This window comes from Rhinopithecus bieti, unplaced genomic scaffold (genome assembly GCF_001698545.2).
Source record: "Rhinopithecus bieti isolate Rb0 unplaced genomic scaffold, ASM169854v2 scaffold_9209, whole genome shotgun sequence".
NCBI classification, from domain to species: domain Eukaryota; kingdom Metazoa; phylum Chordata; class Mammalia; order Primates; family Cercopithecidae; genus Rhinopithecus; species Rhinopithecus bieti.
Window position 1 is genome coordinate 312,990 of NW_016805989.1, and position 13,596 is coordinate 326,585.

Sequence of the window (13,596 nt, forward strand, 5' to 3'; positions counted from 1 at the left end):
GCGCCCGGCTGAGTGGAAGTTTTTAGTGTAACCTCCAGGTCATGCCCTTTAAAGGAAGAAATGTGCCCCCCTTAGCCCCTTCATCTCCTTCCCCTTGGCTAGAACGTGGCCATGGTGGTGAGCTATCCTGTACCATACAGAAGACCATACTTAGCCAGGCGCGGTGGCTCATGCCTATAATCCCAGCACTTTGGGAGGCTGAGGCAGGTGGATCACTTGAGGTCAGAAGTTCGAGAGCAGCCTGGCCAATCTGGCGAAACCCTGTCTCTACCAAAAATACAAAAATTAGCCAGGTGTGGTGGCAGGTGCCTGTAATCCCAGCTACTCGGGAGGCTGAGACAGGAGAATTACTTAAACCCAGGAGGTGGAGGTTGCAGTGAGCCGAGACTATGCCACTGTACTCCAGTCTGGGTGACAAAGCAAGACTCTGTCTCAAAAAAAAAAAAAGAAAGAAGAAAAGAAAACCATATCCTAGGGAGGGCAGAGCCACAAGATGAACGGAATCTGGACCCCTGATGATTGATTTCATAAAGCAGAGCCACTAGACAAACTTGGATTTTTAAAACCACTGCTATTTTAGGTAAACTAAGGCCTTAGTTCATAAATAACAGTCAGGGATAAAACCCTAGTCCAGCCTAGTTTTGAATATTGCAAATCCCAGGAGTAGTAAGGATCTCAAACACTACACTTTAGATGCTTTTAAAAATTTCTCTAAGGCCAGGTGCGGTGGCTCACACCTGCAATCCCAGCACTTTGGGAGGCCAAGGTAGGTGGATCTCTTGAGGTCAGGAGTTTAGACCAGCCTGGCCAACATGGTGAAACCCCGTCTCTGCTAAAAATACAAAAATTAGCTGGGTGTGGTGGTGCATCCCTGTAATGCCAGCTACTAGGGAGGCTGAGGCACGCGAATCACTTGAACCTGGGAGGTGGAGGTTACAGTGAGCTGAGATCACACCACCACACTTCAGCCTGAGCAAGAGTGAGACTCTGTCTCAACAACAAACACAAAAAAATTATCTTAAAAGTGAAAACTGGGCAAGGCCAGTGGCTCACATCTGTAATCCCAACACTTTGGGAGGTGGAGGAGGGCAGATCACCTGAGGTCGGAAGTTCAAGACCAGCCTGATCAACCTAGAGAAACCCCATCTCTACTAAAAACACAAAATTAGCCAGGCATGGTGGCACATGCCTGTAATCCCAGCTACTAAGGAGGCTGAGGCAGGAGAATCGTTTGAACCTGGGAGGCAGAGGCTGCAGTGAGCCAAGACAACAACATTGTGCTCCAGCCTGGGCAACAAGAACAAAACTGTGTCTCAAAAAAAAAAGCGGAAACTGATCACTCTGATTTTCAGGTCTTGATCATATCAGCCAAACTTGTTATCTCCATATGTAAAACAGAAATGACGATGGTATCTACCTCACAGGTTTTCAGTGCACTAGGCATAATGTCCAGACAGAGTTCAAGTTAACTTACCTTTTTCATGTGCTCTTGAGAGAAGACAGTTGCTACATATATTGCATAAAAGCATGCCCCTAAAACAGCCAGAACAATACAGTTCAAAAACAGTCTCAAAGAGTAAATGCGTATTGTTTCTTCTGAGGTCCTTTCTGCTATTTTCTGCCGTATTCTTTCTTCCTCCAGATCTGCCTGAAGATAAAAGAAAATTCATTTGTGAGCAGTGGGATGAAGGGATACTCACGGATAGAAACTGATTCATCATTCTGTCCCCATCCATCTTTAAGAGTTCTAGCCAGGCGTGTTGGCTCACTCCTATAACCCTAGCACTGTGGGAGGCCAAGGTAGGAGGATCACTTGAGCCCAGGAGTTCAAGACCAACCCTGGCAACATAGGGAGGCTCCATCTCTACAAGAAAACCTGGAAGAATTAGCTGGGTGTGGTGATGAGTGCTTGTAGTCCCCGCTACTCGGGAGGCTGATGTGGAAGATTGCTTGAGCATGGGAGTTCGAGTCTGCAGTGATGTATGATCATGTCACTGTACTCCAGACTGGGTGACAGAGTGAAATGCTATCTCAGGAAAAAACAAAAACAAAAAACAACAACAACAACAACAAAAACTTCTTTTAAATATTCATCTCCTGCAAGATACCATCCTAGACTTAGCCCAACTACTTTTTTTCTTTTTTTTTGAGATGGAGTCTCGTTCTGTTGCCAGGCTGGAGTGCAGTGGTCCAATCTCGGCTCACTGCAACCTCTGACTCCCTGATTCAAGTCATTCTCCTGCCTCAGCTCCCCGAGTAGCTAGGATTACAGGCATGCACCACCATGCCCAGCTAATTTTTGTAATTTTAGTAGAGACAGGGTTTCACCATATTGGCCAGGATGGTCTCAATCTCCTGACCCTGACATGCCTTGGCCTCCCAAAGTGCTGTATTACAGGCATAAGCCTCTGCGCCTGGCCTAGCCCAACTATTTTTTATGTCTACTAAAGGCCTAAGTAAAGGCATAATCTATTTAAGACTGCAATTGGGCTTTGCAATAAATGTGAAAACAGAACTATAAACTATTTAGGATATTACTTAAATATAGTATGTGTCATTTCTTCAAACAGCATACAGGTGAGGTGTTGTTATTTTTTCTTTTACACAATCTAGTAGTCTCTGCTTTTATTAGGAGAATTTAATCTGTTCGTATTTAGTGTAAGAAATAATAGATTTGATTTGATTCTTTCCATTTTATTATGCTTTTGATTTATTTGTCCCCTCCTCCTTTGCTTTGATGGGTTTATTAACATGCTATTCTTTACTCCTTTCTCTCCTTACTCATTTGGAAACTCTTGTGTACTTTTTTTTTTCTTTTTTGAGACGGAGTCTCACTCTGTCACCCAGGCTGGAATGCAGTGGTGCAGTCTCGGCTCACCACAATCTCCATCTCCTGGGTTCAAGCGATTCTCCTGCCTCTGACTCCCGAGTAGCTGAGACTACAGGCATATGCCACCATGCCCTGCTAATTTTTTGTATTTTTAGTAGAGATGGCTGGAAACTCTCTTGTACTTTTTTTTTTTTTTTTTTTTTGAGACACAGTCTAACTCTGTCACCCAGGCTGGAATGCAGTGGCACAATCTTGGCTCACTGCAACCTCCACCTCCTGGGTTCAAGTGATTCTCCTGCCTCAGACTCCCGAGTAGCTGGGACTACAGGCATGTGCCACCATGCCCGGCTAATTTTTTGTATTTTTAGTAGAGATGAGGTTTCACCATGTTAGCCAGGACGGTCTCGATCTCCTGACCTTGTGATCTGCCTGCCTCAGCCTCCCAAAGTGTTATATTACAGGCATAAGCCACCGCACCCGGTCTGTACTTTTTCATATACTCTCCATCCCACACTATTGTCATGACATTCCCTCCTTACTCCCATTTCTCCTGGTATAAGCAGTGTTTATGACAGGTCTTCCTCACATGGAAAAATAACAGTGTAAAGTAGCACGGTGTGGGGAAACACATCATCTCCTTCTATCCACTGTGTCCCCGCCCCACTTCCCAGTCCCAGTTCACCAGGGCTCCTGTTCAGGTCTAGGGTAATCAACCCCAGTGACATGTTTGCTGTGAAAAATTCTTGAAAGCGGCCAGGCGCGGTGGCTCAAGCCTGTAATCCCAGCACCTTGGGAGGCCGAGATGGGCGGATCATGAGGTCAGGAGATCGAGACCATCCTGGCTAACACAGTGAAACCCCGTCTCTACTAAAAAAAAAAATACAAAAAACTAGCCGGGTGAGGTGGCGGGTGCCTGTAGTCCCAGTTACTTGGGAGGCTGAGGCAGGAGAATGGCGTAAACCCGGGAGGCGGAGCTTGCAGTGAGCTGAGATCCGGCCACTGCACTCCAGCCTGGGCGACAGAGGGAGACTCTGTCTCAACCAAAAAAAAAAAAAAAAAAAAAGAAAATTCTTGAAAGCTATAGAGGGGTAACTTGCTAAGCACCAGGGACAACCTGTCCCCCACCCTTGATCCTCTGCAAGCTGAAAACTCAGGGTCCAAAGGCAGGACCTTGCTGGTGAGGACCCCACCACGGGAAAACCCAGGAGCACTCACTCGGAGCTCGTACCGCAAGCTGCTGTGCTTCAGATCCGCCATGCTGCGGTTAGTGATGCAGAAGTCCCAGCCAGCAAAGATCTTGTTGCAGTAACTCTGAAAGTGCTCCTCACTCCGAATCAGGTTGATTTTGAATCCTTCCACCGACCTGACCCCAAAACACAATAATCCTTCTTATAGAAACAGCAAAAGAGAGTCCCCTGAATTGGCTGTGTCTGAAACTTAAAAAGTGAGACATAGCTGCATTTTCAGCTCATCGTGACATGGTCAAGTTTGGGGCCATTCTAAATATATGTGGCAGCTAACAAGGTATCTCATTGTTGATCCTTTCCTTTTACCCATCTGATTGCTTCAATCACAGCTAGAATAAAATCCATACTTTTTTCCCCAACTCTTATTTTAGATTCAGGAGTACATGTGCAGGTTTGTAACCTTGGTAATACTGCATGATGCTAAGATTTGGGTTAGAAATGATCCCGTCGTCCAGGTACTGAGCACAATATCCAACAGTTTCTTCAATCCCTGCCTCCCTCTCTCCCTCTCCACTCTAGGAGTCCTCAGTTTCTTTTGCTGCCATCTTTATGTCCATAAGTACCCAATGTTTAGCTTCCACTAATAAGTGAGAACATGTGGTATTTGGCTTTCTGTTCCTGCATTAATTTGCTTTGGATAATGGCCTCTAGCTGCAACCATGTTGCTGCAAAGGACATGATTTCATTCTTTTTATGGCTGTGTAGTATTCCATCGTGTTTATGTACCACATTTTCTTTATCCAGTCCTCTGCTGATGGGCATCTTGGTTGATTCCATTTCTTTGCTATTGTGAGTAGCACTGTGATGAATATAGCACTGTGATGAATAGCACTGTGATGAATATAAGAATATGCGTATGTCTTTTTGGTAGAACGATTCATTTTCTTTTAAAATCCAAACTCCTTAATACAGCTGAGAGATCCCTATGTGATCCAGCTGTGCCATCGCCTCTCCTCCCATGTAACTATGCTTGCTTTCTCTCTTTTCTATAAATACACAAATTCCTGTTCCTGCCTCTGGGAAATTCCCACTACCATCTCCAGGGATGGTGCTCCTCTCACCCTCCCTATGGCTGGTCTCCTTCCCATCCTTCAGGTTTGGGCTCAAATAACCCCTTTATAATCCCTCACCTCCCCATCTAAGGCTGTAACCCCCACTTGAAGCCAGTCCTTTTTATGTATTCATTTATTTACTTACTTATTTTTGAGACGGAGTCTCACTCTGTCACCCAGGCTGGAGTGCAGTGGCGCAGTCTCAGCTCACTGCAACCTCCGCCTCACAGGTTCAAGCGATTCTCCTGCCTGAGCATTCCGAGTATTTGGGATTACAGGCACCTGCCACCGCACCCAGCTAATTTTCTGTATTTTTAGTAGAGACAGGGTTTCACCAGGTTGGCCAGGCTGGTCTCGATCTCCTGACCTCAGGTGATCCGCCTGCCTCGGCCTCCCAAAGTGCTGGGATTACAGGCATGAGCCCCCATGCCCAGTCCAGTCCCTTTTATTTAGTTCACAGCAATGATACTAACCTGCAATTACCTTATTCATCTGTTTACTGCTTGTAACTCCTCACTCTAACTAAAGTTTAAATTCCTTGAGAGCAGGTCCCCTGGCTGTCTTGCCACCTTTATATCCATAATGCATGGACTATATACTTTGGTTAACATGCAACTGATGGATAAAGCAATGAATAAATGACTTAAATAGTATATTAACTATGTAGTGAGCACCTGTTTAGGTCAGATACAATTGTTGCATATTTTTATTCATTCAAATGCTTTCATGGAAAAATACACCTGGCACTTGATATAAAACACCAGATGCCATACACAGGCCTCTGTAGATGAAACAGGTTATTTTTAGGATTTGCCAGTGAGGCATAAAGACAATAGAAATGGAAGGAATTGTTATGATCAGTCATTCCGCCAAAGGATTACAGCAAAGAATTTAAGTCAGAACGACATGGAGTACTTTCCCCAAATCCAGTTCCCAAATGGTTTCTTACCTGAGATTTTCAATTCGGTAAGTCTCATGTGGGCTCCAGAAATATGCCATGTTATAAAGCTTACGGTGACCCATCCCAGTTGCAAGCCTCTGATTTAGACCAGACCTACATTTTATGTTTTATTTTTTGAGATGGGAGTCTCACTCTGTCACCCAGGGTGGAGTGCAGTGGTCTGATCATGGCTCTCGGCAGCCTCAACCTCCCCAAGTTCAGGTGATCCTCCCACCTCAGCCTCCCACATAGCTCAAACTACAAGTACGCACTACCACACCTAGCTATTATTTGTATTTTTTGTAGAAACAGGGTTTTGCCATGTTGCCCAGAGTTGATCTTGAACTCCTGGGCTCAAGCGATCCACCCACCTTGTACTCCCAAAGTGGTAGGATTACAGGTGTGAGCCACCATGCCTGACCCAGACCTACATTTTACAGATGAGAAAACTAAGATCCAGAGGAAGGAAAATTATTTCCCTATATCCAGAGAGTTAGGTGGCAGAACTGGTGTTACTTTGATGATAATGACGATGATGATAATTTTAATTCAATAAACGTCTATAAGGTGCTAGGCACAGTGCTAAGGTGTTCATTCACCTGCCTAGTTTATGTTAATCCTCCCAACAACCCTTCCAGGTATGCACATTTCACAGATGAAGAAAATGAGGCTCAAAGAGGTGAACTGACATTCCGGCCATGGTCTCTGGCCTACAAAGTCCATACTCTTTGTCACTCTGTGGCACATCCACTTCCTGGGCCACAGCAGGCCTTTCTCCCATTACATCACACCCAGCCCTCCCTCCATGGCCTTCCCCAGGAAGCAATCAAGGCCTTGAGCTTGAACAAGATTCATAGGTGGATTCGCTGTACAACTAACAAACCTTATTCATTCGGCCCGGCACGGTGGCTCATGCCTGTAATCCCAGCACTTTGGGAGGCCGAGGTGGGTGGATCACGCGGTCAGGAGTTCGAGACCAGACCGGCCAACGTGGTGAAACCCCATCTTTACTAAAAATGCAAAAATTAGTCAGTCGTGGTGGAGTGCGCCTGTAATCTCAGCTACTCGGGAGGCTGTGGCAGAAGAATTGCTTGAACCCGGAAGGCAGAGGTTGCAGTGAGCCAGGATCATGCCACTGCACTCCAGCCTAGGTGACAGAGCAAGACTCTGTCTTGCAAAACAAAACAAAAACAAAAAACCTTATCCATTCTTCAGTCTTCTTTGAAGACTCTTCTTTGGAAGACTCCAGCAATGTGTTCCTATGGTCTTATTTGGTTGTTGTTTTGTTTTATTTTTATCATTTACAAAACGTATTTTCATACTCTTTGTCTTAAAGATGGCGCTTCCAAATTGTCTAGCCTGTAGGTCCATAAAACTTGGATCTCCCCTGGCACAATCACGGAACCCCAATCAACCAATGTTTCTTTACCAAGCATCTCTTTGCCCCTCAAAAGCAGCCTGAGGCTTCTTCTCATTTGTACATAGTACATTTGGGTGGCGGATGGATGCTCACTAGTTCACGTTCATCTCATAGATTCTGACTCAGGATACAAGTGCCAGGTTGGGCACTGGGGTTTTCTTTGCAGTGGTGAATCCTGGTCCTTATGGAGGGCCAGATCCATCCGCAGCACCCTGGTCTGTTCTGCACCTGTGATAAGGGGCTTTGCAGCTCCACGGCCTACAACACTGTGTATGCTCTCACAGGGACAATCAAGTGGGCAATAAAGAGGTCCATCCATGATACTGTCTGCGAAGAAACTCCCCTGGGGCAGAGATGGCAAGTTGTCCATCAAAAATTTGTGGTTCACCTTCTACAGTACAGTGTCACTGCTGGGTAACGGCTGCCCAGCCAGGAACAATGTTTCCCGGCCTCCCTTGCAGTTGGTTATAGTCATGTGACTAAGCCATAGCCAATGGGATGTGAGTGATGGACACCACTTCCAGGTCTGGCCTATAAATACCCTCCGCATGGTTCTCCTCCATGCGTTTTCCTTTCCCATTCCTCTGAGGGACCTTCGAAGCCACATGCTGAAGATGCCTGAACTTTGGTCAACTTTAGTCCTAGAATACTATAAGAAGAATTCTACCACACTAACCTGTGCCCCTACCCAGAACTGTCATGTAAAAGAGAAATACAGGTTTTGTTTTTGTTTCATTTGTTTGTTTTTGAGACAGTCTTGCTCTGTCGCCCAGGCTGGAGTACAGTGGCATGATCTTGGCTCACTGCAGCCTTGCCTCCCATGTTCAAGTGATTCTCGTGTCTCCACCTCCCAGGTAGCTGGGACTACAGGTGTGTGCCACCATGCCTAGCTAATAAAAAAGAAATAAAATTTCTATTGTGTTTGGGTCATTGTACCTTTTGTACCGGTTGTTTGTTAAGGGAATTAATACTCTTCTCTTCTCTTGGGAATTGCTCTCTCTCCCTAAAGCACTTGTCTCCCACAGGAAAAGCCATGTTGTCATAGGACCCTAGCCCCTGGCCACAGCTGAAGGAGTGCAGTGCTGAGCACTTGAACCTCCACGGGCTCATCGCAGACACACTGCTCCCCATGGCCACGGTGGAAGGGTCAGGCCTGGAAACCTGAATGAAGCAGAAACAACAAGTCTCTTCTAAGGATTTCTGCACCTGTGACCCAGGAGGTCAAGGCTGATGCAAACTATAAGATGCCCTATTTCCCACCACTTAAGAAAGCCACCACTACACCAAAGAATTGAAGACGAGGGATTCTTGCTTTTGATGTTGTTCCTAAGCCATCACTCCATCTTTGTCCTTCCTGTAATTTGAGTTTCCTCCCTTCCTTGGATCTGTGAGCCACTCAATAACTATCAGAGCTCAGTTTCTGCTACTTATAACCCAGTAGACAGCTTGTTAACATACACACCAAAGCAAAGGAAAGAGTGTGTGTGCAGTGGGGTGGGATTGCCAGATGTGTTCAGTAGTGACTGAGTGGAGAACCCCACGCCAGCCACCGTGGCTCACACCTGTAATCCCAGAATTTTGGGAGGCCAGGGTGGGCGGATCACCTGAGGTCAGGAGTTCCAGACCAGACTGGCCAACATGGTGAAACTCTACCAAAAATACAAAAATTAGCTAGGCGTGGTGGCCCGTTCCTATAGTACTAGCTACCCAGGAGGCTGAGGCACGATAAGTGAAACCAGGAGGTAGAGGTTGCAGTGAGCCAAGATTGCACCACTGCACTCCAGTCTGGGTGACAGAGAAAGACTCTGTCTGGGAAAAAAAAAAAGAAAAAAAGAACCTCAGTCTGCTACTCCATCCCAAATCCTGACTTCTATTTCTCCCAGGTCTCTTCAGCTGCCAGTGTGTACTCACAAACCCTTCCCCACAAAACCCACCGCTGGACTCCGCTCATCCTTTAGGCAATGGCCCCCAGGGCTCCCATATCTCCAACAGCCTCCAGCCACCAAGGGTAATTCAGAGAGAATGCAAGGACAGATTTTACCTTTTCACGATCCAAAGAAGGCTCAGGGCCAGGTAGGCGATTGTGCTTATCAAATACGCCAGGGGCAGATCATAGGTGAAGTTCTGAAATTTCACTCCATCAATGGTGTAATGTCCGTAAAAGAGGCTAGTCTCCTCCAGGAAACCCTGAAACGAAGCCAAGAGCATGAGGTTAGACTGGTCAGCTCACTGTGGGGCAATCAGAAGAGTAGTCCCTGCGTCAAGGAACACAAGTTCCAGTGTCCCCTTTCCTCTCTGTATCCCCAGAGACTGGGACAGCCCCAGAGGCACAGGGAGTACTCAGTGTTTGGGAAATAAAGCACTGATAAAACCCTGGCATTAAAAATGCACAGGTGGGCCAGGCAAGGTGGCTCATACCTGTAATCCCAGCCCTTTGGGAGGCCGAGACAGGCAGATCACCTGAGGTCAGGAGTTCGAGACCAGCCTGGCCAACATGGCGAAACCCCCGTCTCTACTAAAAATACCAAAAAAATTAGCCGGGCCTGGTGTTGCGCGCCTGTAATCCCAGCTACTCGGGAGGCTGAGGTAGGAGAATCACTTGAACCTGGGAGGCAGAGGTTGCAGGGAGCTGAGATCACACCACTGCACTCCAGCCTGGGTGACAGAGTGAGATCCATCTCAAAAAAAAAAAAAAAAAATGCACAGATGGCCAGGCATGGTGGCTTACACCTGTAATCCCAGCACCTTGGAAGGCTGAGGCAGGAGGATTACTTGAGCCCAGGAGTTTGAGACAAGCCTGGGCCACATAGAGAGACCTCTATCTCTACAAATTTTTTTTTTAAAAATTAGCTAGGCATAGAGGTGCATGGCTATGGTCCCAGCTGCTCAGGAGGCTGGAGTAAGCCGTGATTGTGCTACTGCACTCCAGACTGGATAACAGAGCAAGAGCTTGTCTCTGAAAGAAAAAAGTACATATAACAAGCCAAAACTCAAATTAACAATAAAATTCCATGTGCCATAGCATCAAAAAGAATAAAACATTACAACTAAATTTAACTAAAGAAGTACAAATCTTGGCTGGGCACAGTGGCTCATGCCTGTAATCCCAGAACTTTGGTAGGCTGACGCAGGCGGATCACGAGGTCAGGAGTTCGAGACCAGCCTGGCCAACATAGTGAAATCCCGTCTGCACTAAAAATACAAAAATTAGCCGGGCATGGTGGCACATGCCTGTAGTCCCAGCTACTTGGGAGGCTGAGGCAGGAGAATCACTTGAACCTGGGAGGTGGAAGTTGTGGTGAGCTGAGATCACGCCACTGCATTTCAGCCTGGGCAAGACAGCGAGACTCTGTCTCAAAAACAACATAATAATAATTAAAGAAGCCCTAAAGAAACGGAAAACATCCCCTGTTTATGGATCAGAAAGTCTATGGCCAAATTCCTCAAATTGATTTACCGATTCAACATTATCCTTGTTAGCATCCTAGCTGGCTTCCTTACAGAAACTGACAAGCTGATCCTAAAATTCATATGGAATCGCAACGCACCCAGAAGAAGAGCCAAAACAACTTTGAAGAAGAAGAACAGTAAGGCCTGGTGGCTCAGAAAACTCTCTGACTTCTTCTCCTTCTTATTTTAAAATAAAAAAGTAGAGATATGGTCTCGCCATGTTGCCCAGGCTGGTCTCCAACTCCTGGGCTCATACGGTCCTCCAGCCTCAGCCTCCCAAAGTGCTGGGATTTCAGGATTGAGCCATTGCACCCTGCTGACTGACTTCTTATGGTAGGAATGACTGAATGCCTCAAATACCTCCTTGGATGGCAGGAAAACTCCAGGAGAGTGAAGGAGAGAACAGATATAGCAGAAACATTGTAGGTAGGTAGTACATAGTGGTTGCCTACGGCATTGTTTACAAAGGAAGGAAGTGAGAGGAAATCTGAATGTCCATACAGGGATCGGCCTAGATCACTAAAAATCCATATTATGAAATATCAAGCAAGACCATGTAAGTGCACAGAGAAAGGTCAACGGTCAAGTAGGCTGTAAACCATGGGGTTAAATGTTCAGTGACCTCCGGGGAGGGATATTTTCACTTTTTTACTCTATAAATTCTGTATTTTTCATGACAACCGTGCATTCTTGTGTGTGTGTGTGTGTGTGTGTGTGTGTTCTTAAATGTATTGAAGCTGAGCATATTTACATTGTACAATTGTGCATATCTGTATTTTAAAATTATACAAGACACAAGCCTGTAATCCCAGCACTTTGGGAGGCCAAGACGGGCAGATAAAAAGAGACGCCAGAGAGTTTGCACTCTTTCTCAGAGCACACTCAAAGCAAAGGTTACAGCCGGGCGCGGTGGCTCAAGCCTGTAATCCCAGCACTTTGGGAGGCCGAGACCGGCGGATCACGAGGTCAGGAGATCGAGACCATCCTGGCTAACACGGTGAAACCCCGTCTCTACCAAAAAATACAAAAAACTAGCCGGGCGAGGTGGTGGGAGCCTGTAGTACCAGCTACTCGGGAGGCTGAGGCAGGAGAATGGCGTAAACCCGGGAGGCAGAGCTTGCAGTGAGCTGAGATCTGGCCACTGCACTCCAGCCTGGGCGACAGAGCGAGACTCCGTCTCAAAAAATAAATAAATAAATAAATAAATAAATAAATGAAATTATACAAGACAACCGTGCATTCTTATATTATTTGGGTAATGAAGTCATTTGTTAACTGGAAAAGAAAAAGTAGAAGCAGAGGACTCCATTCTCCTTTCAACTCTCCCAAAGGCCATAAAAATGTGTCCAACCAGAAGAAACCTGTGTGTGCTGCCAAGGGCTGATAGCAGGGTTATCACCAACCTCTCCCTCAAGACAATGTAACAATTACAGGGCAAAGGTCTGCTGGGCCTGGAAAATATTTTCTGATTTGATAATGAGCTTAGGTCAATTGTTTTCAAGAAAAATGAGCCCCTGTTTGATCTCTCTTACCCTCTTTCACTTGTGCCTATTTACATTCAGATTATTAACAATCACATTACATTAAAATTCAGTTTCCCAGCCACACTAGACGTATTTCAAGTGCTCAAGAGTTAGTGGTTCTGGGCCCGGCACAGTGGCTCATACCTGTAATCTCAGCACTTTCGGAGGCTGAGGCAGGCAGATCACTTGAGGTCACGGGTTCGACACCTGCCTGGCCAACATGATGAAACCCTGTCTCTACTAAAAACAAAATTTAACCAGGCATCATTGCGCATCCCTGTATTCCCAGCTACTCGGGAGGCTGAGGCACAAGAATTGCTTGAAACCAGGAGGCGGAGGTTGCAGTGAGCCAAGATTGCACCACTGCACTTCAGCCTGGGTGACAGAGTGAGACTCTAAAAAAAAAAAAACAAAAAGTCAGGCGCGGTGGCTCACACCTGTAATCCCAGCACTTTCGGAGGCCGAGGTGGGCAGATTACTTGAGGTCACGGGTTCGAGACCAGCCTGGCCAATATGGTGAAATCCCGTCTCTACTAAAAATAGAAAAATTAGCTGGGTGTGGTGGCAGGCGCCTGTAACCCCAGCTACTTGGGAGGCTGAGGCAGGAGAATCACTTGAACCCAGAGGGCAGAGGTGGCAGTGGGCCGAGATCGCGCCAATGTACTCCAGCCTGGGCGACAGAGCGAGACTCTGTCGCAAAAAAACAAACAAAAAAGAGTTAGTGGTTCCATTGTTACACAGCACAGGTCCACATTCTCCAGATCATTGCAGAAAGTTCTCTTTCAGACAGGTCATCATCATGCTTACTTTATTGAACGTCTATAATCAAGCGCAGCTAACTCTCCTATAAAATTTTTCCTATCAGGAAGAAGGTTACAGTATGCAAAGAAACTTTTTTCTTTTTTTTCCACTAACAGAAACTTTTCTTGTGGGATGTAATCTAAAGAAATGGGGTTAACAGCAGCTCTGGGATTTGATCCTAACTTTGCTTTCAAAGGCAGTGTGACCTTGGGTAGGTCACTGAATTTCTTTTCTCATTTGCACAAGTCAACATTTGCATGGTTTTTATCTTCTAATTTGCATAGTGGACATTTGCACAGTTTGTTTTCTCATCTGCATAGTAGACTTTTTTAT

The 13,596-nt window shown here is 46.0% G+C and overlaps 1 protein-coding gene across 4 annotated transcripts in view; it reads right to left on the reverse strand.

The window, feature by feature from the left end:
• TMC7 (transmembrane channel like 7) overlaps positions 1–13,596 on the reverse strand; it is a 72,473-nt gene that overhangs the window by 22,200 nt on the left and 36,677 nt on the right. For all 4 annotated transcript variants that reach the window (XM_017874402.1, XM_017874401.1, XM_017874403.1 and 1 more), the window contains 3 exons: positions 9,531–9,676; positions 4,046–4,193; positions 1,475–1,648 (listed from right to left, as the gene is read on the reverse strand). In XM_017874402.1, the coding sequence (XP_017729891.1) occupies positions 1,475–1,648; positions 4,046–4,193; positions 9,531–9,676 (468 nt within the window). The remainder of the gene's footprint in view (positions 1–1,474; positions 1,649–4,045; positions 4,194–9,530; positions 9,677–13,596) is intronic.